The sequence below is a fragment of the Sus scrofa genome, chromosome 9 (assembly GCF_000003025.6).
Source record: "Sus scrofa isolate TJ Tabasco breed Duroc chromosome 9, Sscrofa11.1, whole genome shotgun sequence".
Taxonomy (NCBI): Eukaryota; Metazoa; Chordata; class Mammalia; order Artiodactyla; family Suidae; genus Sus; species Sus scrofa.
Window position 1 is genome coordinate 90,725,807 of NC_010451.4, and position 23,978 is coordinate 90,749,784.

General features: G+C 42.0%; 1 protein-coding gene across 10 annotated transcripts in view; it reads left to right on the plus strand.

The window, feature by feature from the left end:
- Positions 1-23,978, plus strand: part of DNAH11 (dynein axonemal heavy chain 11) — a 348,284-nt gene that overhangs the window by 305,763 nt on the left and 18,543 nt on the right. For all 10 annotated transcript variants that reach the window (XM_021063431.1, XM_021063432.1, XM_021063430.1 and 7 more), the window contains 6 exons: positions 1,299-1,492; positions 2,675-2,823; positions 3,682-3,809; positions 8,938-9,165; positions 15,390-15,581; positions 19,032-19,151. In XM_021063431.1, the coding sequence (XP_020919090.1) occupies positions 1,299-1,492; positions 2,675-2,823; positions 3,682-3,809; positions 8,938-9,165; positions 15,390-15,581; positions 19,032-19,151 (1,011 nt within the window). The remainder of the gene's footprint in view (positions 1-1,298; positions 1,493-2,674; positions 2,824-3,681; positions 3,810-8,937; positions 9,166-15,389; positions 15,582-19,031; positions 19,152-23,978) is intronic.

Genomic DNA, 23,978 nt, shown 5'->3' on the forward strand with positions numbered 1-23,978 from the left:
TTTTTTTTCAGTTGACCTGAATCTAGTTACTTTATTTTGATTCCTTTTTTATAACATTTATCCACTTTTTCAAAATAGTTTTGTTAATTTACATGACAGCATAGTAATTTATTATCATTGTAAAATGTTTTAGCACAAAATGCTGTAGAGAAAAAGTAATATCATTCTTTCACCCAAGTTATGAATCTTATTCCATTTTCCTGTCCGAAGAGCCTGTTACTAAAAGTTTAACAACATTGTAAATCAACAATATTTTGATTTAAAAAATAGGCAATTACCAAATCTTCATGAAAAAAAAAGAGGTTTGCTCTCTGGAATTCCCCAGAGATCCTCATTCTATGCTAAGCTTTGCCTTACCCTTTTTTTCCTGTGACAGAAACCTTTCTATGTATTGAAAATAACTACATTATTCCTTATTGTTATAGTATGTTTGGATTTTATTGGTAGTAGAATTTTTAATTAGATTATTACTTTAAAATTATAAATTCGAGTTCAGTTGTGTATCCATCAGAGTCTCAACAGAAAACACAGGGCACTTTCAAACGGTGATTTTTAAAAAGTTTAATGAGTCTCTTTTCATAGTATTGAAAGAAAGATGAAAGATTCTACTAGGAATGAGAATGGAAAAAGTTCTGGAGAGTTCATGTCATGGCTCAGAAGTAACAAACCCGACTAGTATCCATGAGGACACAGGTTTGTTTCCTGACCTTGCTCAGTGGGTTAAGGGCCCAAGTTGCTGTGAGCCATAGTGTAGGTCACAGGCGCAGCTCGGATCCTGCATTGCTGTGGCTGTGGCATAGGCTGGCAGCTGCAGCTCCGATTCAACCTGGGAACTTTCATATGCCGTGGGTGTGGCCTTAAAAAGACTAAAAAGAAAAAGAAATGAAAGGAATGAAAAGAAAAGAAAAAGGTGGGAAAGGAGCAGTTACTGAGACTGTTGAGAAATGAAGTTCTGGGAGAGCCACCCTGTAGCATCTGTGGAATTCCATAAGGAAACGTAGTGACTGCCAGATTCTAGCATCACAGGACAGAGCTGCGGAAGGAATGCCCTTGCCTCTTTCAATCCTCCAGACCCTTGCCAGTGCTTCCTACTGGTCAGACCCAACCAGGGAGCTTTTTTCAAGTCATCCTTAGCAATCAGCCTCTTTGCAGGGCACAGAAGGGTCCAGGGTGAACTGGATGGGAGATGAAGACTGTCCAGCACAACTCACATGGAGTTCAAGACCCTCGCAAGTCTTTATCTCAACCTTGCAGCTGTGAGACACACCATTCCCAAATCTTCCCCTATTGTGTTCCAGGCAGTAGCCCTCAGGGAAGAGTTTCGAGGTCTAGACCGAGATGTGGAAGGATCTGCCAAGCAGTGGAGGAGGTGGGCAGAATCCGAGTGTCCGGAAAAAGAAAAGTTACCACAAGAATGGAAGAAGAAAAGCCTAATACAGAAGCTGATTATTTTGAGAGCCCTGCGCCCTGACAGAATGACATATGCTCTCAGGTGGGGGCAGCTAGCACATTCAGAAATACATGTTAGCCCAGAGGAACCTTGGACTCAGGGACCAGGTGGAGGCATTCACAGTCCATGTTAAGGAAAAGCACTTCTGCTGAAATCTTGATACTGTACTCACTGCTCTTGTTAAAATGTGCGAAACACTAAACAGTGTGCTGGTCTGTAGGCAGACTCAGCATAGCCTTCCTGAAAAACATAATTCTGAAATCAGAAGAGGGGAACGAGGAATGTATGGAAATAGTCTAGGACCTATGGGAAGAGAGCTAGCAGAGTTGAGGTCAGGGACATGCATTATCCAAGTGTGATTCACATTGTCTTTTTTTAGTGCTGGCACTTTGGCTCCAAAGATTTTGCACATCAAACAAAGATTGAATTCCTTTCATGGATCCACTCTTAGTCCTATAACTTTATAACCAATGAAATTTAAATGCAGAAACCTCTATCTGCATCTTGGCTTAAGTGTCTTTTTTTTTTTTTTTTTTCTTGCCCTTTTGGCTTCTAAATGGTAATAGGCTCCTTAATTCTTATTTGAATTCACCAGCCAAAGAGTTCTCACTTCCTTCCCTACTGCTCCTGCTTTTCTTCAGTAGTATTCACTTGCCTCAGGTTTTTTCCTTTGCTTTGTCTGTTCAGCCACTTTTCCCTTTGTGCAAGCCTCTGCCGCACCCTACTTTACAAGTTAATTCTGCTTCGAAGTACTTACTTTCTGCTAAATCTGATGCTGCTGGCAAATAATCCCTGCTTAATTGAGCTTCCCTGTGTTAGAAACACCCCAAAAAGCATTTGTATATTCATGAGATGCCCAACAGGCTGGAAAATTGCACTGTGGCAAATCTAATGAACTGTTGATAAGTGATGGGGGCTCTGGCAGGGGATTTGGGGGGATACAAAGCCATATGCAGGCAGCTGATGGTACTCAGAGGAGGCTCTCAGTAGACCCCCAAAATGGAAGGTAGTCTTCTGATTTTTCAGAGCTTCTAAAGCAGAGCAGGGTTTCACTGACTCTACCACACAAATCCAGCTGGACTTATATTGTCGTTCTTAGCAGACATCCCATGTAATAAACATGCTTTGCGTTCTTCCTGTGCCTGTGGTTTAAGCTGATTCAGGTTGTGACACTTTTCAAGGTCAAAAGCACTGATCATGTCTCTGGCGTTATTCTTTTTACAGAAATTTTGTGGAGGAAAAACTGGGTGCCAAGTATGTGGAGAGGACCAGGCTGGACTTAATTAAAGCATTGGAAGAAAGCAGCCCAGCCTGCCCAGTATTCTTCATCCTCTCCCCCGGGGTAGATGCCCTTAAAGACCTTGAGATCCTTGGTGAGTGGCTAGGAGGCTAGCCATCCAGAACCTCCCTCTCACCTACGCATACCCAGCCTTCCTTTCAGCTCTCAATTATCTTAGGTTCGTTCGTTCCTTCTTTCTTTTTTCTTTCTTTCTTTCTTCCTTTCTCGTCTGTTGGAGATGGAGTGCATGGAAAATGTAAGGTTAATAACACTGTAGTCTGAAGAAATGTTTAAATGGAACATTCCTCTGCTTGGCATAATGCAAGTTTCTTTTGTATGGTTTTCCACCTTTTGACTAGATGAGGGCCAGAGGGCAATTTTCTCCATGCTCTTGTAATCTTGTGCCCCCTGTGACTAAATAATGGTCATTAGAGCAAGTCTATTCCATTGTGCAAGGCGCTGTCGCTTTATGCTTTGGATTTACTATTCCCCACGGCCTGCACGGAGAATTCCAGGTTAATAGAGCTGTGACCTGACTGTGCCGGATTCAAGCACAGTCTCCCAAGGTGAGAGGCTCCCGCATTTCCCCAATGAGCTGATCTGGTCAAAAACTGATGTGATATCTACCACATGTTGCTTCTTTTTTATGAGGGCAATGCTTTTCTCCTCCTGCAAGAGTTTATAAAGCTTGGTAACAATGCTTGCCATCTATCAAAATGTCAAAAGCTTTATTACCCTGAAACCAGAGGAACTGATTTCCGCAGGCTTCGCTAATGCCTGCAAGGAGGCAGCTGTCGAGAGCTTAAAATGGCGCTTGGTGAGATGACAGAGGTTTAGTTTGATTTCTTCAAGAAAGTGACCCCTGAGGTGGCAGTGGCAACCACAGGTGGTCGACGGACCGCAGAATTCCAGGCTCTTCTCACCTCTCCTTGATTCACTCTTCCCCTCACAGGCAAGAGACTTGGGTTTACAAGTGACTTGGGAACGTTCCACAATGTGTCCTTAGGACAAGGTCAGGAGATGGTGGCAGAAGTGGCATTGGAGAAAGCTTCCAAAGGAGGACACTGGGTCATGCTCCAAGTGAGTATTATGTTTTCATGACAACAATGGGCATGAACGTGGACGGGCAGTGCCAGCTGCCCTGCCCAACAGGAATGGGCCCTTCATGTAGCACATGGTGATCAGCGAGCCCTGAGGATTCTCTCAGCAGTAACGATACCTCCGCAGGTGACAAGGACCTCTCCTGACAAGGACAGCTACCATCTTTAAAGGGATTTTCCAGCCATCGTGCTTTGACATTTAAAATATTAGAGGGAGCTGCATCCTTCTCCCAACTTACAGATATCTAGAACATTCCAGGGAGTGCTTGAGGCCAAACCAGCTTGTATAGGCTGCCAGCACTGTTGTCCTAATATCTCTCCTTTGCATGTCACTTTAAAGTTGAGGAATTTTTTTTGTATCTCATTATCTCACATAACTCTGAGTCCGCCCCTAGCTACTTGTGTAACCTTGCCTTTGTTGGTAACTTAAGGGATTCAGTGCATAGTCCCTCATTATGCCTCCTAGAGCTAGAATTATATTGGTCTGTGATTCTACAACCCCGTGTCCTCTGGGTAGTTCCCTTGGCTGAGGAGTCTAGTGTCCACTGGGCAGCTGAAAACCCCAGTGTGAGAGCCAGGAGTTCAGTTTTATTTGGGGCTCACTGAGGACTCTAGCATGGGACACAGCCTCAGATAGCTCAGAGGATCTGCTCCAAAGAGCTTTTTTGTGCAGAAGGGAAGGAAGGGAAGGAGGGTCTCTCTTCTGACCCCTTTTGAGCCCTGTATTGAGGGCTTAAATTGGAGGGTATTAAGCATTCACATTGGAGAAGAGGTTCCTATGGCCCTGTGAATCGACCATCTAGAGATTGATGAGGAGTGTCCCAAATAGATACTGGTTTGGGGTGACAGAAACTTGCACTCTGGCCCATTGTCAGCCAGACCCTACACATTGTGGGGGGAGAAGGGTATGTGATTTGGGTGAGGGGAGTGCGAGCAGTTCAGCCCACATCTCGGCTGAAGGTTGCTGTGAGTCATGAGGAGCGGAGGTCTCCATTCATGACTTCAATGCTGTTCTAGGTATGAGAAGATGCAAGAAATGGGGTTCACAAAATTTTCTCCTGAAAATACCAAACAGATTTTCCCCAGAGCACAGATCTCTGCCCTGAACAACTTTCAGGGTGCATCGAAGTCAGCGTCTGCAGTGGCTAGTGCCTTCATCCTTGTGGAACCAGAGGGCAAGCAGCACTTCTGAGTTTGCACTAGTGACAACCCAGGAACCCATGTTGCCCAGGCAAGCATTAGGGACCCCCTAGGAGCCAGCTGACTCCGAGCTGACTCCTTCGACAGCAGGGCACGCAGGCTACCTCAGCAGGCCTGGAAATGGCCATTGGTTTTGCAGCACAGAGATCCCCGAGGTTCTCATTGATAGGACTCGTTACTAGGCAATTCATAGGGTACATTATCTCTAATCATTACAGCAAAGCTGCAAGTGTAGGTATTGTCGTCTCTTTATAAAGACGAGAAAACTGACCCTCACAGCAGTCAGGAGAGCCACAAGGCCATACAGCAGGATAGTGGCAGAGTCTGTTTGGCAGCAAGTGACATTCCTTCTGCTGGTCCATGCTGCCACCCTCCTATAGTATGGGCCTCCCTTCATATCTCTGGTGTCCAGGGCTGGTGCACTTTGTACTTCCGCTTGAAATAAAATTGGATTCACAAAGAAGCTGCGCAGTGTCCAAGCAGAATATGACCTTTTGGGAGAGTGAAACATACAGCCCAGATGAGGCCTCAGTATGGGGACATGGGATGAGTCAGGTGGGTAACAGTAGAGGGTTTGCTTTTCTAGAGACAGTTGTTACTTGGGCATTTGGGTAGGCACTGAGATCTCCCCACAAAAGAAAAAGTTCTTTGAGAGTTCTTATGCCTCCAGCAGCTCAGATGGAACTAGGAGGGGTGTCGTCCTCCTTGAGAGACCATGGTATTCAAAGGAAAATTCTTCTGTTATTTTTGTATCTGTGCTGTGCTACCGGTTGCCCCTCCCCCAAAAAAGGGCAAGTTGTAAGTTTTGCTATTAAAAAAGTCCCAAGAAACCATGTCTTGTGAAGGGTCTCTTGGATATCTCTTCTGGACATTTGATTTTTGTTCTTAGTGGGACATCAGTCCCTTGCCGTGTTAAGTGTTTATGCTGTCTCTCTCCACATGTAGCATAATTGCAGAGGAGAGGCTGTCCCAGTTTCTGGAAGTTTCCAGTATCCTTTTGATTGGCAGTTAAAAGAGAAGCAGAACTTTGAAAAATGAGAAAACCAGCGTAAGGGGAACTTGTTATATCATTTGTAATTTACATGAAATCCTGTCCACATAGACCTATGATATGTCTGTACATGTTAATGAGTTCTCAAGCAAACTCTGCAGTGGTCGACTACTGTGATCAGAGAGCCCCGCTAGACACATGGTCACACTCTGGAGAGAACTATGTCTAAAGTAGCAGGCTGGCACTATCTTTATCTCAGATGCACACCTGATGATTTGTGAATTAACATATTGGAGTTTAAAATGATTTTTCATATGCAAAATGGTGGTTTTCTTTTTATTGTCTGAAAATGTTGCGCAAGCCCTGCTGCCCTTGGACACATTGTCACAAGGAGCTCCTGAGCACCAAAGCCAGTATCCTCAAGAATTGTTCTCAGGCTGGTTATATAAGTTGCACCTGTGTTCACCGATAGCTTTCTTGGAGATTTTTCTCTTCCCTGACTCCAAAGTCACTGCCCAGCCTATTTTTGCATTTGTGCCAAGTATACTTTCCAAGTGAGGTATGGTTGTAGTTCATGAGATAGAGAATTAGAACATATTTGAGCATGCAAAACAGGTTTTATTGTGGGTTTTGTTCCTGCTATTTTGTATGAGTGCCCAGTTAGGTGTGCATTATTAAGGAAATTTAGAGCCCTTACCTGTAGTATAAATTTGCTAGGGTTGCCATACCAAAGTATCACAGATTGAATAATTAAGCAATAGAAGTTCAATTTCCTTTTTTTAATTTTATTTTTCTTTTTAGGGTTTCACTCATGGCATATGGAAGTTCTCAGGTTAGGGGTCCAATTGCAGCTTCAGCCACCAGCTTACACCACAGCCACAGCAACACAGGATCTGAGCCGCGTCTGTGACCTACACCATAGCTCACAGCAATGCCAGATCCTTAACCCACCGAACAAGGCCGGGGATTGAACCCGCAATCTCATGGATATTAGTCGGGTTCTTAACCTGCTGAGCCACAAGGGCAACTCTGAAGTTAAATTTCTTAGGGCTCTGGGGGCTGGAAGTCTGGGATGAAGGTGTCAGCAGAGTTGGTTGCTTCTGAGGTCTCTCCTTTTGGCTTGTAGCTGGTTCTCTTCTCCCTGTGTCTTTTCATGGTCTTCCCAGTGTGTGCATGTGTGTCTGTCTGTGCCACTGGCTGGCTAATCCCCTCTTCTTCTAAGGACACCAGTCATATTGGGTGAAGGTCCACCTTAATGACTGCTTTTAGCCTTAATTGCCTCTTTAAAGAAACCTATTACAAATACACATTCCGAGGAACTGAGGGTTAGGACTTCAGCCTATGGATTTGGAAGGACACAGTTCAGCCCTTGACACCTACCAACGTTCCATATTTGCCCAGGGGAAAAAAAGCCTAACAATGTGAACAGCTGGATTGGCATAAATTGTTTTCTTTTGTTTTGTTTTTTAACAACCGAGCTATTTTCAAGAAAGCCACATTACCATTCCTCTTACTAAATTCAGGTTCAGCTGCTTGCTGATCAAAAAAGCTACTACTCAAGAGACAAATGCTGGTAGGAACAAGAAGGTTGCTTTATTCAGAAGCAACCTGGGAAGAAGACAGACTCTTGTCCTAGAACCAGTCCCGAAGATTCTGCTGGTCCATGAACTTTGTTAAAGGGGAAGAGGGGGTGTAATCTCATTTAATTATTGAGGTGGTGGGTCAGATCCTTTGCCATTTCCTGCTGCATGCAGGCTTGTTGACCCCTTATGATCTTCAGATTCTGTCTTGTTCACACTATCTACTCACAAGATTATTGGAGGGGAAGCTGGGGGAAAGATCTGGCCATCTGTTAATTACTTATTCTTCATTTCTACTTTCACCTAAGGGAAGAACCAACAGGTTAGGCAAGGCACTGTGCGATCAAAAGATGTGAAAGGAGTGCTTGGGCCAGAGATGCCAAGAGCCTGGGGGCACCTGGTTTAAGGTTAGCGACAATATAGCTTGACTAAAGTGACAAGACAAAAGGGGCTCCTGCAGAGACCTGCTTCCTACAACAGGGCTGCCTGCAAAAATTTGCTGACACTCCCTTCCCTGTTTGCCTTCATTCTCTGTATTTCTGTAGCTGTTATAATGGTAAATGTTTTTCTTTGTTGGAAAGAATTACATATTCCTGAGGGTGATGTCTTGATCATTGTATCAAGGATTTCTCCAAAGCCAGAGATCATGTGCGGTATGATCTTTGTACATCTCATAAGCACCAACTACCAAGCTGAACATGGAGGAGCATAGCTGTGAATTACAAAACTGAAATCAGAGTTTGATGGTGGTGACATGTGTTTCTTCTCTGCTTTCTGACAGCCATAAGGTTTAGGAAAAACAACACTTTAGGAATATGCAGAGCACCTTCACAAAGAATGATTGCTTTTTTTTTCCCCAGCAGGCCTTTCATCCATCATATCCTTTTGAGTTCATATCCTAATGAGTAGGAGTTTGAGTAGAGGATTTCCAGCAATAACAACAAAGTGGGGTATCACATTCATTTCTAGACCTTAGCTTTTGTACTTGATTAAACTAACCCTGATAAGTCTCAGTAATTGAGTTTGAACTGTGGTGAAAAGAAATATCAAGAGCGCCATCTCAGAAGTGATTGGTGGGCGATGGAAGTAGGTGAGTGTGTTGAAAGGAGATGTGGGTTTACAAAGACAACCTGCAGGGATCTGGAGCACTTAATTGGTTAAACGTTCAACTCTGTCTTGGTTTCTTTCTCTTTTTCTCCTAACATGAGAATAAAGGAAAATTTAAACCATGGTTCTCTGAATTTTCAACACAATTAGGTATACGAAAATGTCATAATGCTATAATTTAAGTAATGCAATTTCATTTCACAGAAATTATAAGCCACTCTCTTTTTCAGAATGTCCATTTAGTAGCCAAGTGGCTCGGAACCTTGGAGAAACTCCTTGAAAGATTCAGCCAAGGAAGCCACAGAGATTATAGAGTTTTCATGAGTGCTGAGTCTGCGCCTACACCACATGAGCATGTCATCCCTCCAGGTCTTCTGGAAAATTCCATTAAGATTACCAATGAGCCCCCCACAGGAATGCTGGCCAATTTGCATGCTGCTCTCTACAACTTTGATCAGGTAAGAAAGCAGAAGCCTGGTCTGACACTGAAGTCTTCCCATGAGATTATGAAATGATCATCTACTAGAAAATAAATTTCACCATAAAACCACAGCCATGTGTATAAAGAGCATGACCCTTGTGCCTTTTTGAGGATCTGGCTTCTTGAAGACAAACATGGCAGACTAGTATCTCTAACCACAGAAGGAGGAAAAGCCATTGTTGTTCTTATTAGTATTGTTGAGGATGATGACAATAATGACATGGCAAGAGTTTCAATATAATATTTAATATTTTTGGAGTTCCCAATGTGGTCAGTGGATTAAGAACCTGACATAGTCTCCATGAGGATACTGGTTCAATCCCTGGCCTCACTTACTTGTTAAGGATCTGGCATTGCCGTGAGCTATAGTGGTGTAGGTCGCAGATGAAGCTTGAATCTGGTGTTGCTGTGGCTGTGGTGTAGGTCGGCAGCTGCATCTCTGATTCGACCCCTAGCCTGGGAATTTCCATATGCAACAAGTGTGGCCCTAAAAAGAAAAAAAAAATTAGTATTTTAGATCTGGGTTTTGTTTTTGTTTCTGTTTTATTTTTTTCCACTGTACAGCATGGGGACCAAGATACACATACATGTATACATAATTTTTCCTCCCGTTGTCGTGTTGCAATGTAAGTATCTAGACATAGCTCTCAGTACTACACAGCAGGATCTCATTGCTAATCTCTTCCAAAAGCAACAGTGTGCATCTGTTAACCCCAAGCTCCCGATCCATCCCACTCCCTCCCCCTCCCCCTTATTCTCCAAGTCCATGATTTTCTTTTCTGTGGAAAGGTTCATTTGTGATGTATATTAGATTCCAGTTGTAAGTGATATCATATGATATTTGTCTTTCTCTTTCTGATTTATTTTACTCAGTATGAGAGTCTTTAGTTCCATCCATGTAGCTGCAAATGGCATTATTTTGTTGTTTTTTTATGGCTGAGTAGTATTCCATTGTGTATATATACCACATCTTCCTACTCCAATCATCTGTTGACGGACATTTGGGTTTTTTCCATGTCTTGGCTATTGTGAACAGAGCTTCAGTGACCATGCAGGTGCATGTGTCGTTTTCAAGGAAAGTTTTGTCCGGATATATGTACAAGAGTGGGACTGCTGGGTCATGTGGTAGTTCTATGTATAGATTTCTAATGTACCTCCATACTGTTCTCCATAGTGACTGTACCAGCTTACATTCCCACCAACAGTGAAGAAGCATTCCCTTTTCTCCACACCCCCTCCAGCATTTTTTATTTGTGGACTTATAAATGATGGCCATTCTGACTGGTGTGAGGTGGTATCTCATGGTCGTTTTGATTTGCATTTATCTAATAATCAGGGATGTTGAGCATTTTTTCATGTGCTTGTTGGCCATCTGTATATCTTTCTTGGAGAACAGTCTATTCAGGTCTTTTGCCCATTTTTCCATTGGGTGGTTGGCCTTTTGGCTATTAAGTTGTATAGGTTGCTTGTGTATTCCAGAGATTAAGCCCTTGTCTGTTGCATCACTTGAAACTACTTTCTCCCATTCTGTAAGTTGTGTTTTGGTTTTCTTTTTGGTTTCCTTTGCTGTGCAAAAGCTTTCAGTTTGATTAGGTCCCATTGGTTTATTTTTGCTCTTATTTCCGTTGCTTGGGGAGACTGACCTGAGAAAATGTTCATGATGTTGATGTCAGAGAGTGTTTTGCCTATGTTCTCTTCTAGGAGTTTGATGGTGTCTTGTCTTATATTTAAGTAGGTTTTGATATTAGTAAATTTAAAGCCCTTACTTTCAGATTATATCCAGCTATCTTCATGTTTATATTTTCATTTCCTTCCAAAATAAAACAAGTAAATTAATACATAAATTAATGAAACTTCCATTACCATTAGTGCCCTTGTTCAAATTACCACATCCATCTGTGTTGCAATCAAGTCTGTCATTTTCCTTTGCTGCTGTTTCTCTGAGCTTCCCTTCCTTCCTCTAATTTCTTAGAAATCCTTGGTCAACAGAATTATTAGAAGTAGAATAAGCCCTAAAAAGGCAACACATATGATTCGGTGATAAAAATTCAGCCTCCTGTTAGAAATGTTATCATTCTCTAGGAAGCATGCCCACATGCTTAACTTTTTCTCTAGTACCTTCCTGGCCAATACCCAAACCAATGTTATGAAGGAATTATGAAATTATCCCTAGGATATTGAAATTATCATAATTATCAAATCATGAAAACCACCTGAGAATATAGTTTTAAAGACTATAGTTAATGACTTCATTCAGTAATTGAGTAATTTGTAGCCTGTTTAGACAATGGGCAGTGTAAATCAAAGGCACTCAGAAACTCTTGTTGAATCTGTTGCGTATTTGAAGTATCCTTTTTTGTAAACTATAGCAGGTATGTCTTTCATCATCCCTCAGTTTATAATTCCTAGCCATGGATGACATTCTCATGTTCCTCCCCAAAGTGCAAAAGAGGAGTTTTACATATTTAAATAGGGTTTATCCAACTCCCCAAAACAAAATTGTCTTTATTTGTGATAAGTGAGCATTTCATGAACAAATATGCTTCAGCGCAATTTTCCTTCAGCCTTTTTTTTTTTTTTTTTTTTTTTTTTGGTATGGACCCCTCTGATAATCTGAAAAAAGTATGGACATTCTCCCCAGGGAAATTTACACTAAAAAATTATTGCTTACTGTCATAGGGATGAACAGATTCCCCCAAAGTCTAAGGATGAATTCCTTCCCCAGGTAAGAACAGCATGTTCTAGTTCATTTATGAAAGTATCAGTTCTTTTGGCTGCTACTTGGAAAACCATTTACATTAACTGAAGGTTCCATTTATTGGAAAGACTCTTAAGAACTTCAGGGGAACTGTTTTTTATCTACTGGAAAGAATTCTCTGAAATATTAAGACTGAGTTTGATCATAAGTAGCAAAAGCACAGACAGACCATGACTCACTAAATAAACTTCCAGTCAAACCTATTTTATCTAAAACCTCCCAAGCAAATGAGGATGCTAAAGAAAATTTCAAAATTTTTTAGGAAAATCTTTTATGAATGATGAACTGTCATTCCATTAGAGGTGAGAAGATGGTTGTTATGGAAATTATGTAATTCAAGGGTACTAGTCTGTGCTCCCTGGCTAACTGTGAATAGGTTCCTAGCATCCTTTTATCAGAATTATGGCTGGCTACTTAGGAAAGAAGTATCAAACAACAGTGGCATGAACGAGGTTAAAAAAGTATTTCCTTTTAACATGAGAATTTGGGAGGCAGATCATGCAGAGCTCATGTGTGTCACCACAAAGTTGTCATCAGCATGGTTTGCTTAGAGGTCACTCTTTCTAGGATGAGCTCTCCTAAGTGTCAGTGAGAGTGGCAGCTCCCACATCTGTGTTCCAAGAAGTAGGATGAAGGAACAAAGAACATGACAAAGTGAACATGTTTGCTTTCTTTTAAAGATGCTTTCTTCAAGTTAAAACGCAGTAATTCTCCTTTCAACTCATTGCTCAAACTTGGTCACATTGCACTACCTAGCTGCAAGAGAGCCCGGAAAAGTAAATCTATCTTGGGCAGTGTATGCCCAGCTAAATCTCAGCAGGCAGGCACCTTAGGGCAGGCACTTAGTGGTCTCTATCATAGACCTCCTCCTTTCCCACCTCCTTATATCCCCCTAGATGTTCTATACTGCTGCCATAGCTCTGTCTTGAGGAAGCCTCTGACCTGGGCAGAGGGTGGTGAATGCAGTCCGCTTTGATTCTCTTTTGGGTTTAGGTAAATGAGTCCCAGGCACTCCTGTTTCCCAGGTGCCCTTGTTAGATGAGAAAAGCACCCAGGGATCTAGACAGGTTAACTGTTCTGTTTGGGTATTTTGTTTTGCATGCTTTAATCTTCAGACCAAATTAAATCTGTAATTTTAATCTTCTCCCCAAATCAGAATGTATCCTCAAATATTGATGTGCGTATTCATAGTGAACAAAATTGATTTAATATTGGTCCTTTATTACCAATGTTAGAATATTTATGCAAATATCATTTAAGTGACCAAGATGTAAAGAACTATTTCTTTAAGGATGCTCCTCACCTACCCCTCTTTCAGCTCAATAGCTCTGCCTCTTAAAGAAGATGTTATAAGAGTCTGAGCTATTTACATCCTCAGATAACCAGATTTTTGAAGGAAGAATATAAATTTCATTTTCTGCAAGATTTGCAGCAGCAACAAATAATTGGTAATTGTGCATGCAAAATTGGCATCTTTGCACATGCAACATTGTTATGTGTGTGTGGATGCCTGTTCTTTGTTCATAATGCTATTTGTATATTTTCTGGTGCTACTGTTCTTATCACTTGCTTTGTAAAAACACAACTGACCTGAAATGTGAATGTAGATAAACTCATACTTTTTCTTAGGAAAGCCTGATTCATATTTTCTTCTAATGTCATTTATATTATTAGAGCATAATGAAATGGGCATTGACTTAGGGTTTTTTGTTTGTTGTTTTGTTTTGTTTAGGCATGAGGCTAACACTAGGTCAGGTCAGTTATATGAAATATAAATGGAATTAATGCCCTTACTGTGGTGCCTTGAGTATTTGTGGACTATCTATAATTCATGGGAGGTGCTAGGTGACTTGTTAGATCATAATTCTCAAGTAAAATTTTCACATTTCTATTTGGCCTCCTGGAAATCACTTGCATTTAAAAGCAATATATTTTTAAATCCTTCAGCAGTTATGTGGTTTCTCTTCTCTTCTTTCATAGGCTTGCCTTTTAGTGTTTAGTTGTGGAAAAGTTATTTGTAATGATCATAAATTTTCAAGCCCCATAAATTACCTAGAAGTGGCCTCGTCATTTAGAATGACCTAGTGATTTGGTCAGGTCTGCACTGCCTGTGGCCTGGCCACATCTAGAACCATATGTGGTGATAATCAGGATTCTAATGAAAATGATACAGAAAGACACTAAAATGCCCTTCTGGTCCTGGACCAAGAGAACAACAAATCTAGGCTTGGTTGAGACTTTTCCCGGAAGACGCCTGAAGGCAAGGTGTGAACTCCTACTCCAGTGTGTTAGGTGGTCCACATTGTCAGATCCATTTCCATGTAGACTAGGTGTAATCTGACCATTTTAAAGGACAAGCGCAAGAAGGCGCCGACTTGGTCTCTTCTTCCTCTACTGCCCACTATCTGCTGAAGAAGGGGACCTCAACTTTCCTTTGTTGGCCTCACAGAACTGCCAGAGCTGAGAATGGGTGAATTACTCCCTTTAAGCCATAGATGGCTGTTGTTCACCTTTTACTGTTATGGCGTTTGGAGCTACAACCATGTATGTCACAAGACAAGATTCCCTCTGCATTTTCAAAAAAAAAAAAAAAACCAAAAAACTTTCAGATCTACTCTCCAAGGCCTATGTTTTCTAGTCTTCCATATAACATTCTATCATCCCAATAATGCACTGGAAAAAACCATTTGTTGTGGTAGTTGTATGAATCAAGGGACGGTACAAAATTATAGTGAATCCGTCGAGATCATTTCTCTTAGACATAATTGGCAGCTCTGGTCTATGAAATTAGCCACACACCCAAGCTGGTGGGTGCCTCCACCATACCTAACACGTGGCTTCCACAGTCATCCAGTCATCATTTCTAGGCCACAGGAAAGGGGGAACAATGACAACCAGGGCAAGCAACTTCCTTTGTTAAGCAAGCAATGTGAAAGTGGCCCACACTACTTCTACTCAAATTCCGTTGGCAAGATTTGGCCCTGTGATACATCTGGCTTCAAGAGAGGCTTGGAAAACGTTTTTCCATAAGTGACCATGTGTCCCGACAATCTGCATTACTGTGGAACCAGGAGGAATGGAGAGCTGGTGTTAACTTACGTTCTGCTACAGTGATGAAACTATGAGGTCCTTTTATCATCCAGAGTGTGCAAGAGAAGTTTTGTAGGGGAAAATGATGTCAAGCAGGATTACCACTGGTCGGTATGAACTCTCTCATTTGCTAGTGAAATAGAAGGGTAATTGAAGCAAAATCAAAGGATTCCTCTTAAACCAACAGACTGGCGAATGCCAAATAGTATCCTCTTATTCGCTCCTACCTTAAAACTGCCTGTTACCTCTGTCCTGGGTCTTCCTCACATCATCTATGTGAGATTGAAAACTCACACCCTTGCCCTTGGAATCCGTACAGATGGATGATCAAACATTTTTTTCTTTTCTCCTAGGATACACTTGAAGCATGCTCCAAGGAGCAGGAGTTTAAAAGCATCCTCTTCTCACTGTGCTACTTCCATGCCTGTGTTGCCGGGAGACTGAGATTTGGCCCCCAGGGCTGGAGCCGCAGCTACCCTTTCAGTCCCAGAGACCTCACCATCTGTGCCCACGTCCTCTACAACTACTTAGAAGCAAATCCTCACGTAAGTGCCAGTGGTCAGATAACCTCTTGCAAGGAGTGTACTGAAGCTGTCAGTCTTTGGGCACTAACAAAATGGACCACAATTTCTTGATTTGAAGCTATTACTGAAATAGCTGACACTATCTATGCATCTTCTGCTAAGTGTGAAAATAAACCAGATCAAAGGTTTTCCCACAGTGAAGGCTCGAACTTTGTAAGACAGGTCAAACCAGTTCTACATCAGTAGCTTAGTGGGGGAAAAAAAAATGTCCTTCATTATGTTAACAAAAACAGTGGTTTACATGTGCATGTATGCCAGATTCATTAGGCAGGTAATGAAGCATTTGCACAAATGTAATTACATACAGCAATTCTGACAGTTCATAACACTGCATTAATAATCACTACAATTAGTTCTGATGATGGAAGCAATTTACAGCGCGTCACATGTATAAATAATGGTGCATTTCCTGCATATGTCATTATTATGTATTAAGGATGCCACCTTGTTGTGACTTTCTCAGTAATGTTCCCCTTGATTTGAAGTTAAAGGTAGATGAATGATTTTATTCGGTAGCTAAAATGTGCTCTACAGATGGGAATGGGAATGCTTCATCAGGAACATTTGTGTAAACCCGTACAAACTCAGTGATGGGATTTCAAAAAGGATAAACCATGTGTAAGGATTTTCTGGCTTAGTCCTCACAAGGGGAAGTTTTTCCATTAAGTGAAATCTGTTAAAATTGAGATTTGTCAGAGCCAATCAGGTATTGGGCTTTAGGCCACACTTTCTAAAAAAGGCCCTTAAAATCATTCAACCTTGTTCTTACATATAAATGGTTATTTTTTGTTCTTTTGATAACCATTGTTACAGTTTTTGTTACCAAAGTTTTCTGAAGCTTTGAAAATGGTTGTTGGAAGACAGATGCTTGATATGGGTGTGTTTTCCCAAGGGACCCATTTGGACAAATTGGATCCAGAATAAATGGCTTTAGTAATGTTGTGATGATCGCTAGTCCATATCTATCATTTTTAAATTTTATGAAATTCACTTTGAGCATAATTTGACCATTCTAAAAAATAATAATTTGTGGTGTTCTTAGCACATTTAAAATGTTGCAGGTGAAATTGATTATCGTGGTAGTTCTAGGTAGAAAATGAAATAGACCACTTAACACTTTTATTCAAGTTCCTTCGTTACTGTCCCAGGGGGCTAAGTCCAGGAATACTATCCTACTTCAGCTGAATCCTGTCCAGTTGAGGTAGGCATGAAGAGGAGCAAGAGAGGAGTTGACCCATGTTTCTTTCCAGCACTCACATCCCAGAGCTTGCAAACACCAGTTGGGCAGTTGAATCGTGCTGTTTCCTGCTGTTTCTCCCATAGGTGTTTCAAGATCAACTCAGCTCTAAGTTTTAAACACGCTCTCTTGTTTCTCAGATGCCTTGACCCAAGTCATTCAGCCCACATCACAAAGCACGTTACTTGGATTTGGGAATCAAGTTGACATGTACACACAGTTTGGTTGTCCAAGATGCCCTTTTCAAGAAGATACATATATAAACTTGGAAGTAGGCAGATAATAGATGATATTTCAAGGGAAGAGGGAAGATGAGATCACCAAGTTTACAAAGAAATTGAGAGAGAAAGATTAAATCTTTGGGAATGCCAATGTTTAGCTATTATAAGAACTTCAATATATTTCCATATGAATTTTGAAAGTCACACCATACGGACATTCTTGAATGTCAAGGTTGGAAGACTTTAAAAACATTGTTTGGCAGTTTACATTTAAGGTTGGGGATGGGGCTTTATAACATCTGACTCTGGTTTCACAAAGCCTAGAGGGAATGGGAAGGGAAATTGTTACTCTGCAGTAGTACCTTTCTCCCATTCTGTGGAGTATGGTTTGGGGAACATGCCCAGAAAGACCCCCTATTGAGTAACAACAAGAAAGTTCACCTTTTTTTTTTCAGGCTGTGCCACCATGCCAAGAGAAGGGGCCAGAGCTTCACAAAATAGATAGATAGATAGACAGACAGACAGACAGACAGACAGACAGACAGGAGTTCCTGTCCTGGCTCAGTGGTTAACAAATCCAACTAGGAACTGTGAGGTTGCGGGTTCAATCCCTGGCCTCGCTCAGTGGATTAAGGATCCAGCATTGCAGTGAGCTGTGGTGTAGGTCAAAGACGTGGCTCAGATCCTGCATTGCTGTGGCTCTGGTATAGGCCGGCAGCTACAGCTCTGATTCGACCCCTAGCCTGGGAACCTCCATATGCCGCAGGAGAGGCCCAAGAAATGCCAACAAAAGACAAAAAAATAAAAATAAATAAATTAGTGAAAAACATGTAACATAAATAAAAGATTTGGGGAAGAAAATCACTTAGAATAGATCCCTAGCTGATTAGAATCTTTAGGGAGCTATGTATCAGATGATAATGCAGAGCAGGCATTAATTCAGTGTGATCAGAGAAATAAAGGTAAAAGGTCTCTTTTGCTCTATGGATGGTAGTCCATTGGGTGGTTGAGAGCGTGGTACAGTGTAGCCACTTTCCTTTTTCATTCACATTGAAATGGCTTAAAAGAAAGACATATTTGAGGTTCATTTATTCAAATTCAAATAAACTTGTAGCAAGTACATTGGAATAGTAGGGGCAATTTTACTTGTTCTTTCACATCATGCAACAAATGAAGGCTATAATTAAGTTTTTACTTGAACTGCTGGGAGGCAATATACTGCCCCCTGAGGGTATAAAGGTTTCTGCCTAGAAAGACTTCATCACAAACTGGCATGTTTTGCAAACCCAGAGGAAGTTAAAGGGTAGCAAAGAGGGGCTTCAAACCCTGTGAAGCCGAATAAAGAGGAGATACCGTGATTTCTTTAGTAAAACATAGTTCAGTCATTAGTCACAGCCCTTGGAATAGTCATGGTATCCAGTCATGCCAGAAACCAAGTCCTCAAATCAGTCTGTGGCAAAGAGATTGGTCTGCCTGGGCTTTTTCAAGGTGATGGAATTCTAAATACACCCCAAATTCCAATTGTATGTGTTTTTCTTTCTTTTCCAGAATGAGATCATAAAACCTGATAGAAATCAGATCATAAAAATATGTCATACCTCAACAGCCCTATGAGTCAACACCCTCTTTGTGGTTTTTTAGAGGACATTTTGAATGTATAAACTTTAAAACATTTATGTATAAAACTGTTAAAATGTGTTCTGGGAATAACACAGTTGGCTTTCAAATCTTCATGCAAAGCTCAGTGTTAGGGAATTTTCACTGAATGTATTACAACACACTGAAACTCATTCTCAATCAGTTCCACTCCTGGCCCATTCAGACAATCCCCGAACCCCCATTAAGTGCCCCCATTGGCGGAGGTCTGTAGAGAGGCATTACTGCTGGGTGACGGTTGGGAGGTAGATGCTCTGGACCCAGAAGTGACCATTTGTGTGATTCCCCCTCCCCCAGGTCCCATGGGAAGACCTCCGTTATCTCTTTGGTGAGATCATGTATGGGGGCCACGTCACAGATGAATGGGATCGCAAACTGTGCCGGGTGTATTTAGAAGAATTCATGAACCCCTCTCTGGTAAGGTATTTTATTTCTTTATTTTTATCCTCTTTTTAGGGCCACACCCATGGCACATGGAGGTTTCCAGGCTAGGGGTCCAATTGGAGCTGTAGCCACTGGCCTACACCAAAGCCACAGCAATTAGGATCTAAGCAGCGTCTGCAACCTACACCACAGCTCACAGCAACGTCAGATCCTTAACCCACTGAGCAAGGCCAGGGATTGAACCCACGTCCTCATGGATGCTAGTTGGGCTTGTTAACTGCTGCACCATGATGAGGACTCCTGGCAAAGCATTTTACAAATCATTTCAGCTCTCTCTCACCCTCCCACCACCACCACCCCAAGCCTACCTGTGCTTTCGCCACATGTATCTTTTCTCTTAATAAACACTTCATTTGACTCACCAAAAAAAAAAAAAAAAAATCATTGCACAGAGGAGGAAATTCTAGTAAGAATTTTTTAAAACTGATTTCATTATGTAAATAATTCTGGAGTGTTATTGAGGATTTTTGGCCTTTGGGGAGTACAGTTGTGAGTTTGGAAATTTGTGAGAAACGCAGGATCTTGGGCCCCATCACCTGTGTTTTAATAAGACCCGCCCCTCAGATGGTTTCTGTGCCCGAGTGAAGCACTGGTGCCTGCACAGACTCACTGGATCTTGGGGGTACCCCTGGGAGGTAGCAGAACTGACATGCTCACCTCATTTTGTAGACAGACAGACTGGGGCTGTGATTTGCCCTGGTCACTCAGTTATCACAGGCAGGAGCTCTAGCCAGATGTATGGATTTCCAGGCAGGTGTATGGATTTCAATTCAGGGGCTTTGATATAAGTAAAATTTATAGGTTTTTTTCCCCAATCACAGAAGCCATGGGGTGTTCTAAATTGTGATTACCACCTCCTCACTAAATATGTGATCAAAACAATGTGGTGGTTTGAAAAGGCAATTCTTCTGTGAGGAAGGGGTGGAGCCCTCCCTATACTGGTGATGAAAGAGAGCAGGTGCCTTTTTCCCACTTCTCATCCTACCAACCTGCTATTTGTGTAAACTAAACAGCCACATGGTTTGTGACTGGGGCTGGGTTTTCTGGAAAAAGTACTCGGTTCTTGTTTTCCATACTGGTGTAGCTGAAAGTGGTAGCATACTTTTCTCATGTCTTCTCCCTCTGACGGTTCCCAGGTTTGTGGCCATTGCCTGGTTATTCCTTGCAAACCCAGGGCACTCCCTGCCATGCCATCTCTGCTCCCACTTGGACCAGCTGTGTTTAGAGCAGCACCATACATTTTAAAATTAGTTCGAGCAACCTCCTGTTTATAATTTCTTGAGAACTTCATCTCAGAAAAATATAACATCATTTTGGCCACCTTCCTTGAGTCCACATTGAGAAGTAATGTAGTCATGTCTTAGAAAATATAATGTATTGTCTCCTATAGAAAATTGGAGACAGATTTTTTTTTTTTACTTTCAATATTGTTAAACCATTTGGGGACTGTGCAAGAAAAAAAAAAAAACTTTCCTGCCATATGACCATTATTTAAGTGTTTCTTTTGATTGTGAGTCTTCTGGTCTTTCCTTAGTTCTAATGAGCAGGGTTTCATAGGTCAGAAAGACACTTTCAATTTAACACAATTGGAAGTCACTCCTCAGAGGAGGTCTGGGTGTGGGTTGCCATGGAGATGGGAACGAGAAACAGCAAGGGGCATGCTACCTTTACAGAGGCCGATTTCTCCGAATGATGGTGAAGTCAAGGGGCAGAGGGAGAAGCTCACTGTCCTGAGGATAAGGAGCGAATCACTGTTGCCAACAGAGACAGTCCATTAACCTCCACAAGCCTGAACTCCCACTCCCATAACTGCAAAATAAACATATTTGATGCAGTCGAGGGGGCACTGCCGGTGTGTGCGTTAGCCCTTTAGAAATGTAGGTACCTGCCTTTCTAGAAAGATCTGCTGATGCTTTCACATTGGAGATGCTCCTTTGCAGTCTTGCATCCTCACCAGATAGTGTGACCTTGAATTCACCAGAGGAAGTTAGAGCCCTGGCTGCTTTGGTGGCTAAATCTGCAAAATCCCAGTAATTTTGTTCTCATGCAAACGTTTCTTGCTCATGCTCTTTACATTATTAGGAACTTAATCTACCACTTCACCATCTGCAAGATGTCTTTTTGACACTTCTCACACTTAACTTATTTGGCAGTTAGGATTTTTTTTTTTTTTTTTTTTTTTTTTTTGTCGTTTTGCCATTTCTTGGGCCGCTCCCACGGCATATGGAGGTTCCCAGGCTAGGGGTCTAGTTGGAGCTGTAGCTGCCAGCCTATGCCAGAGACACAGCAACAGAGGATCTGAGCCACGTCTGCAACCTACACCACAGCTCACGGCAACGCCGGATCCTTAACCCACTGAGCAAGGCCAGGGATCGAACCCGCAACCTCATGGTTCCTAGTCGGATTCGTTAACCACTGCGCCACGACGGGAACTCCTGGCAGTTAGGATCTTTAGTTGCATTGGCATGTGATCAGAAAGCAATCCATTAATGGTGTGAGGTTTCAAGTTCCACTGCTCGGACCACTTCCAGTGGCTTTGTCCTGTTAGAAGGATGAATGTGTTTCTTGTTGGATAGGTGAGGTGGCCCTTAGAGAGGGGTCCCTGACAGCCATGGACTTTAGAGGGCCTCTGGCCAAAGTCAAACAATTATCATTAAAATCACTCTCTAAAATAAGGCATGATTTGGCAATGCCAAACAAGTAGTAATAGTAAATTAATTTTGGAAATAAGCTATCAGGTCACCAGCAAGTTGTCAGATATTAAAACTATTTTGGTGGGAGTTCCCATTGTGCTACAGTGGAAATGAATACAACTAGTATCCATGAGGATGCAGGTTTGATCCCTGCCCTCGCTCAGTGAGTTGGGGATCCGGTGTTGCCATGCCTGTGGTGTAGGCCAGCAGCTGTAGCTCCAGTTGGACCCCTAGCCTGGAAACCTCCATATGCCAAGGGTGCGTCCCTAAAAAGTGAAAAGAAAAACAAACAAACCTATTTCGGTGATAGAAACTAACAATAAAGAAGTTAGGCTTTAAAGTAAAACAAAACAAGACAAACAGACAAACACTTGAGTTCAAATTCAGTTCTTCCCTTCATTTGCTGTGCCATTTTAGGTACACCACTGAACCTGAGCCTCTGCTTCATCATCTACAGAACAAGAATGGCCCAACTTGTGGGTTCATGGTCAGGTTTAAACATTGGTATAAAGTTAGAACAAAATGCTTAATAAATCGGAGGTACTTTTACTATGACGAAGTATAAATTTTCATCTATTTTATACTTGACTGTTCCTTTATTTCATCTATGGTTATAGCAATGGAAACCCTTTATTACACACCTGCTCTGTGCCAGGAGTCTGTACACACAGTTCATGTGTATAAATTCTTCTCCTCACTACAGCCCTGCAAAGTAGGTATTACTATCCCAGGTAATCAAAGAAGAAATCCAGTTTCAGAGAGGTCAAACAGCTGCCTAAGTAGCTACACCATGATGTGAACTCACAGTCAGATGCCATAATTCTCTGCAGCCCCCTGGCTGCGGTGCTCATTTGTTTGTAGTAACTGGGCCCAGGTCACCAAAACCCTGACCCAAACTGTACTGTGCATCGTGGGTGGCACAGGGTGGAACCAAGAATAACGCTAGACAATCCAGGAGGCTTGAGCCCTAGTTCTGTCTCTGCCACTAACTTGCTGTCCAGCTTTGTGCAGGTGCTTCCCATGCCTCAGGTTATCCACTTGTACAATGAAAGCACTGTCTAGAAGATCGCTAACGGACCCTTTAGTTCTAAAGACACCATGATAACGTGATTCAACTTTGAGTCATTTGAAAATCCCTCACAGCACTTTGGGGCCATGGCATATTTTTACTCAAAAGGCCAAGAAAGGGCGCATGCACTTGTTTAGACTCAGTGAATTGGGAGCTTCTTGTCATAATCAAGGCTACTTGGACAGGCAGTGGAGGAGGTGAATGTATACTAATTAGCAAGACAGAGAATTTTAAAAGGACAGTGGTCCTATAGCATCAAGAGAATGGTAGGGTTCTGGCTTTCCCAAGTTCTAGTAATTGTGCTGACCACATGCCCAGTGCTAGTTTCTGTACAGATAACGTAAATGCTTGATGATTTTTTTCATGACGTGGAGGCTTAGTCTCTTAGAGCACAATTCCGTTGATTCTCTCCTTTAAAATACATTTATTGAGGAGTTCCCGTTGTGGCACAGTGGTTAACAAATCTGACTGGGAACCATGGGGTTGCGGGTTTGATCCCTGGCCTTGCTCAGTGGGTTAAGGACCTGGCGTTGCCGTGAGCTGTGGTGAAGTTTGCAGATGCAGCTCGGATCCCGTGTTGCTGTGGCATAGGCCAGTAGCTACAGCTCCGATTAGACCCCAACCTGGGAACCTCCATATGCTGTGGGAGCGGCCCTAGAAAAGGCAAAAAGACAAAAAAAAAAAAAAAAAAAAAAAAAAAAAAAGAAGAATAAAATACCTTTATTGAGATATAATTCACATCCCATATGATTTATGACTTTCAACTGGACAATGCAAAAGTTTTTAGTGTATCCCGTTATGCAGCCATCACCACTGTCTAGTTTAGCACATCTTCATCATCCCCAAAAGAAACCCTGAACCCATTAGCTGTCACTCACCCTCTTCTCCCCTACACCGTCCCCCACTTCTCAACCTCAGGCAACCGCTAATCTGCTTTCTATCTGTAGAGATTTGCCTAATCTGGACATTTCACATACATGGAATCAGACACCATCCGGACTTGTATGTCTGACTTCTTTCACTTAGCATAGTGTTTTC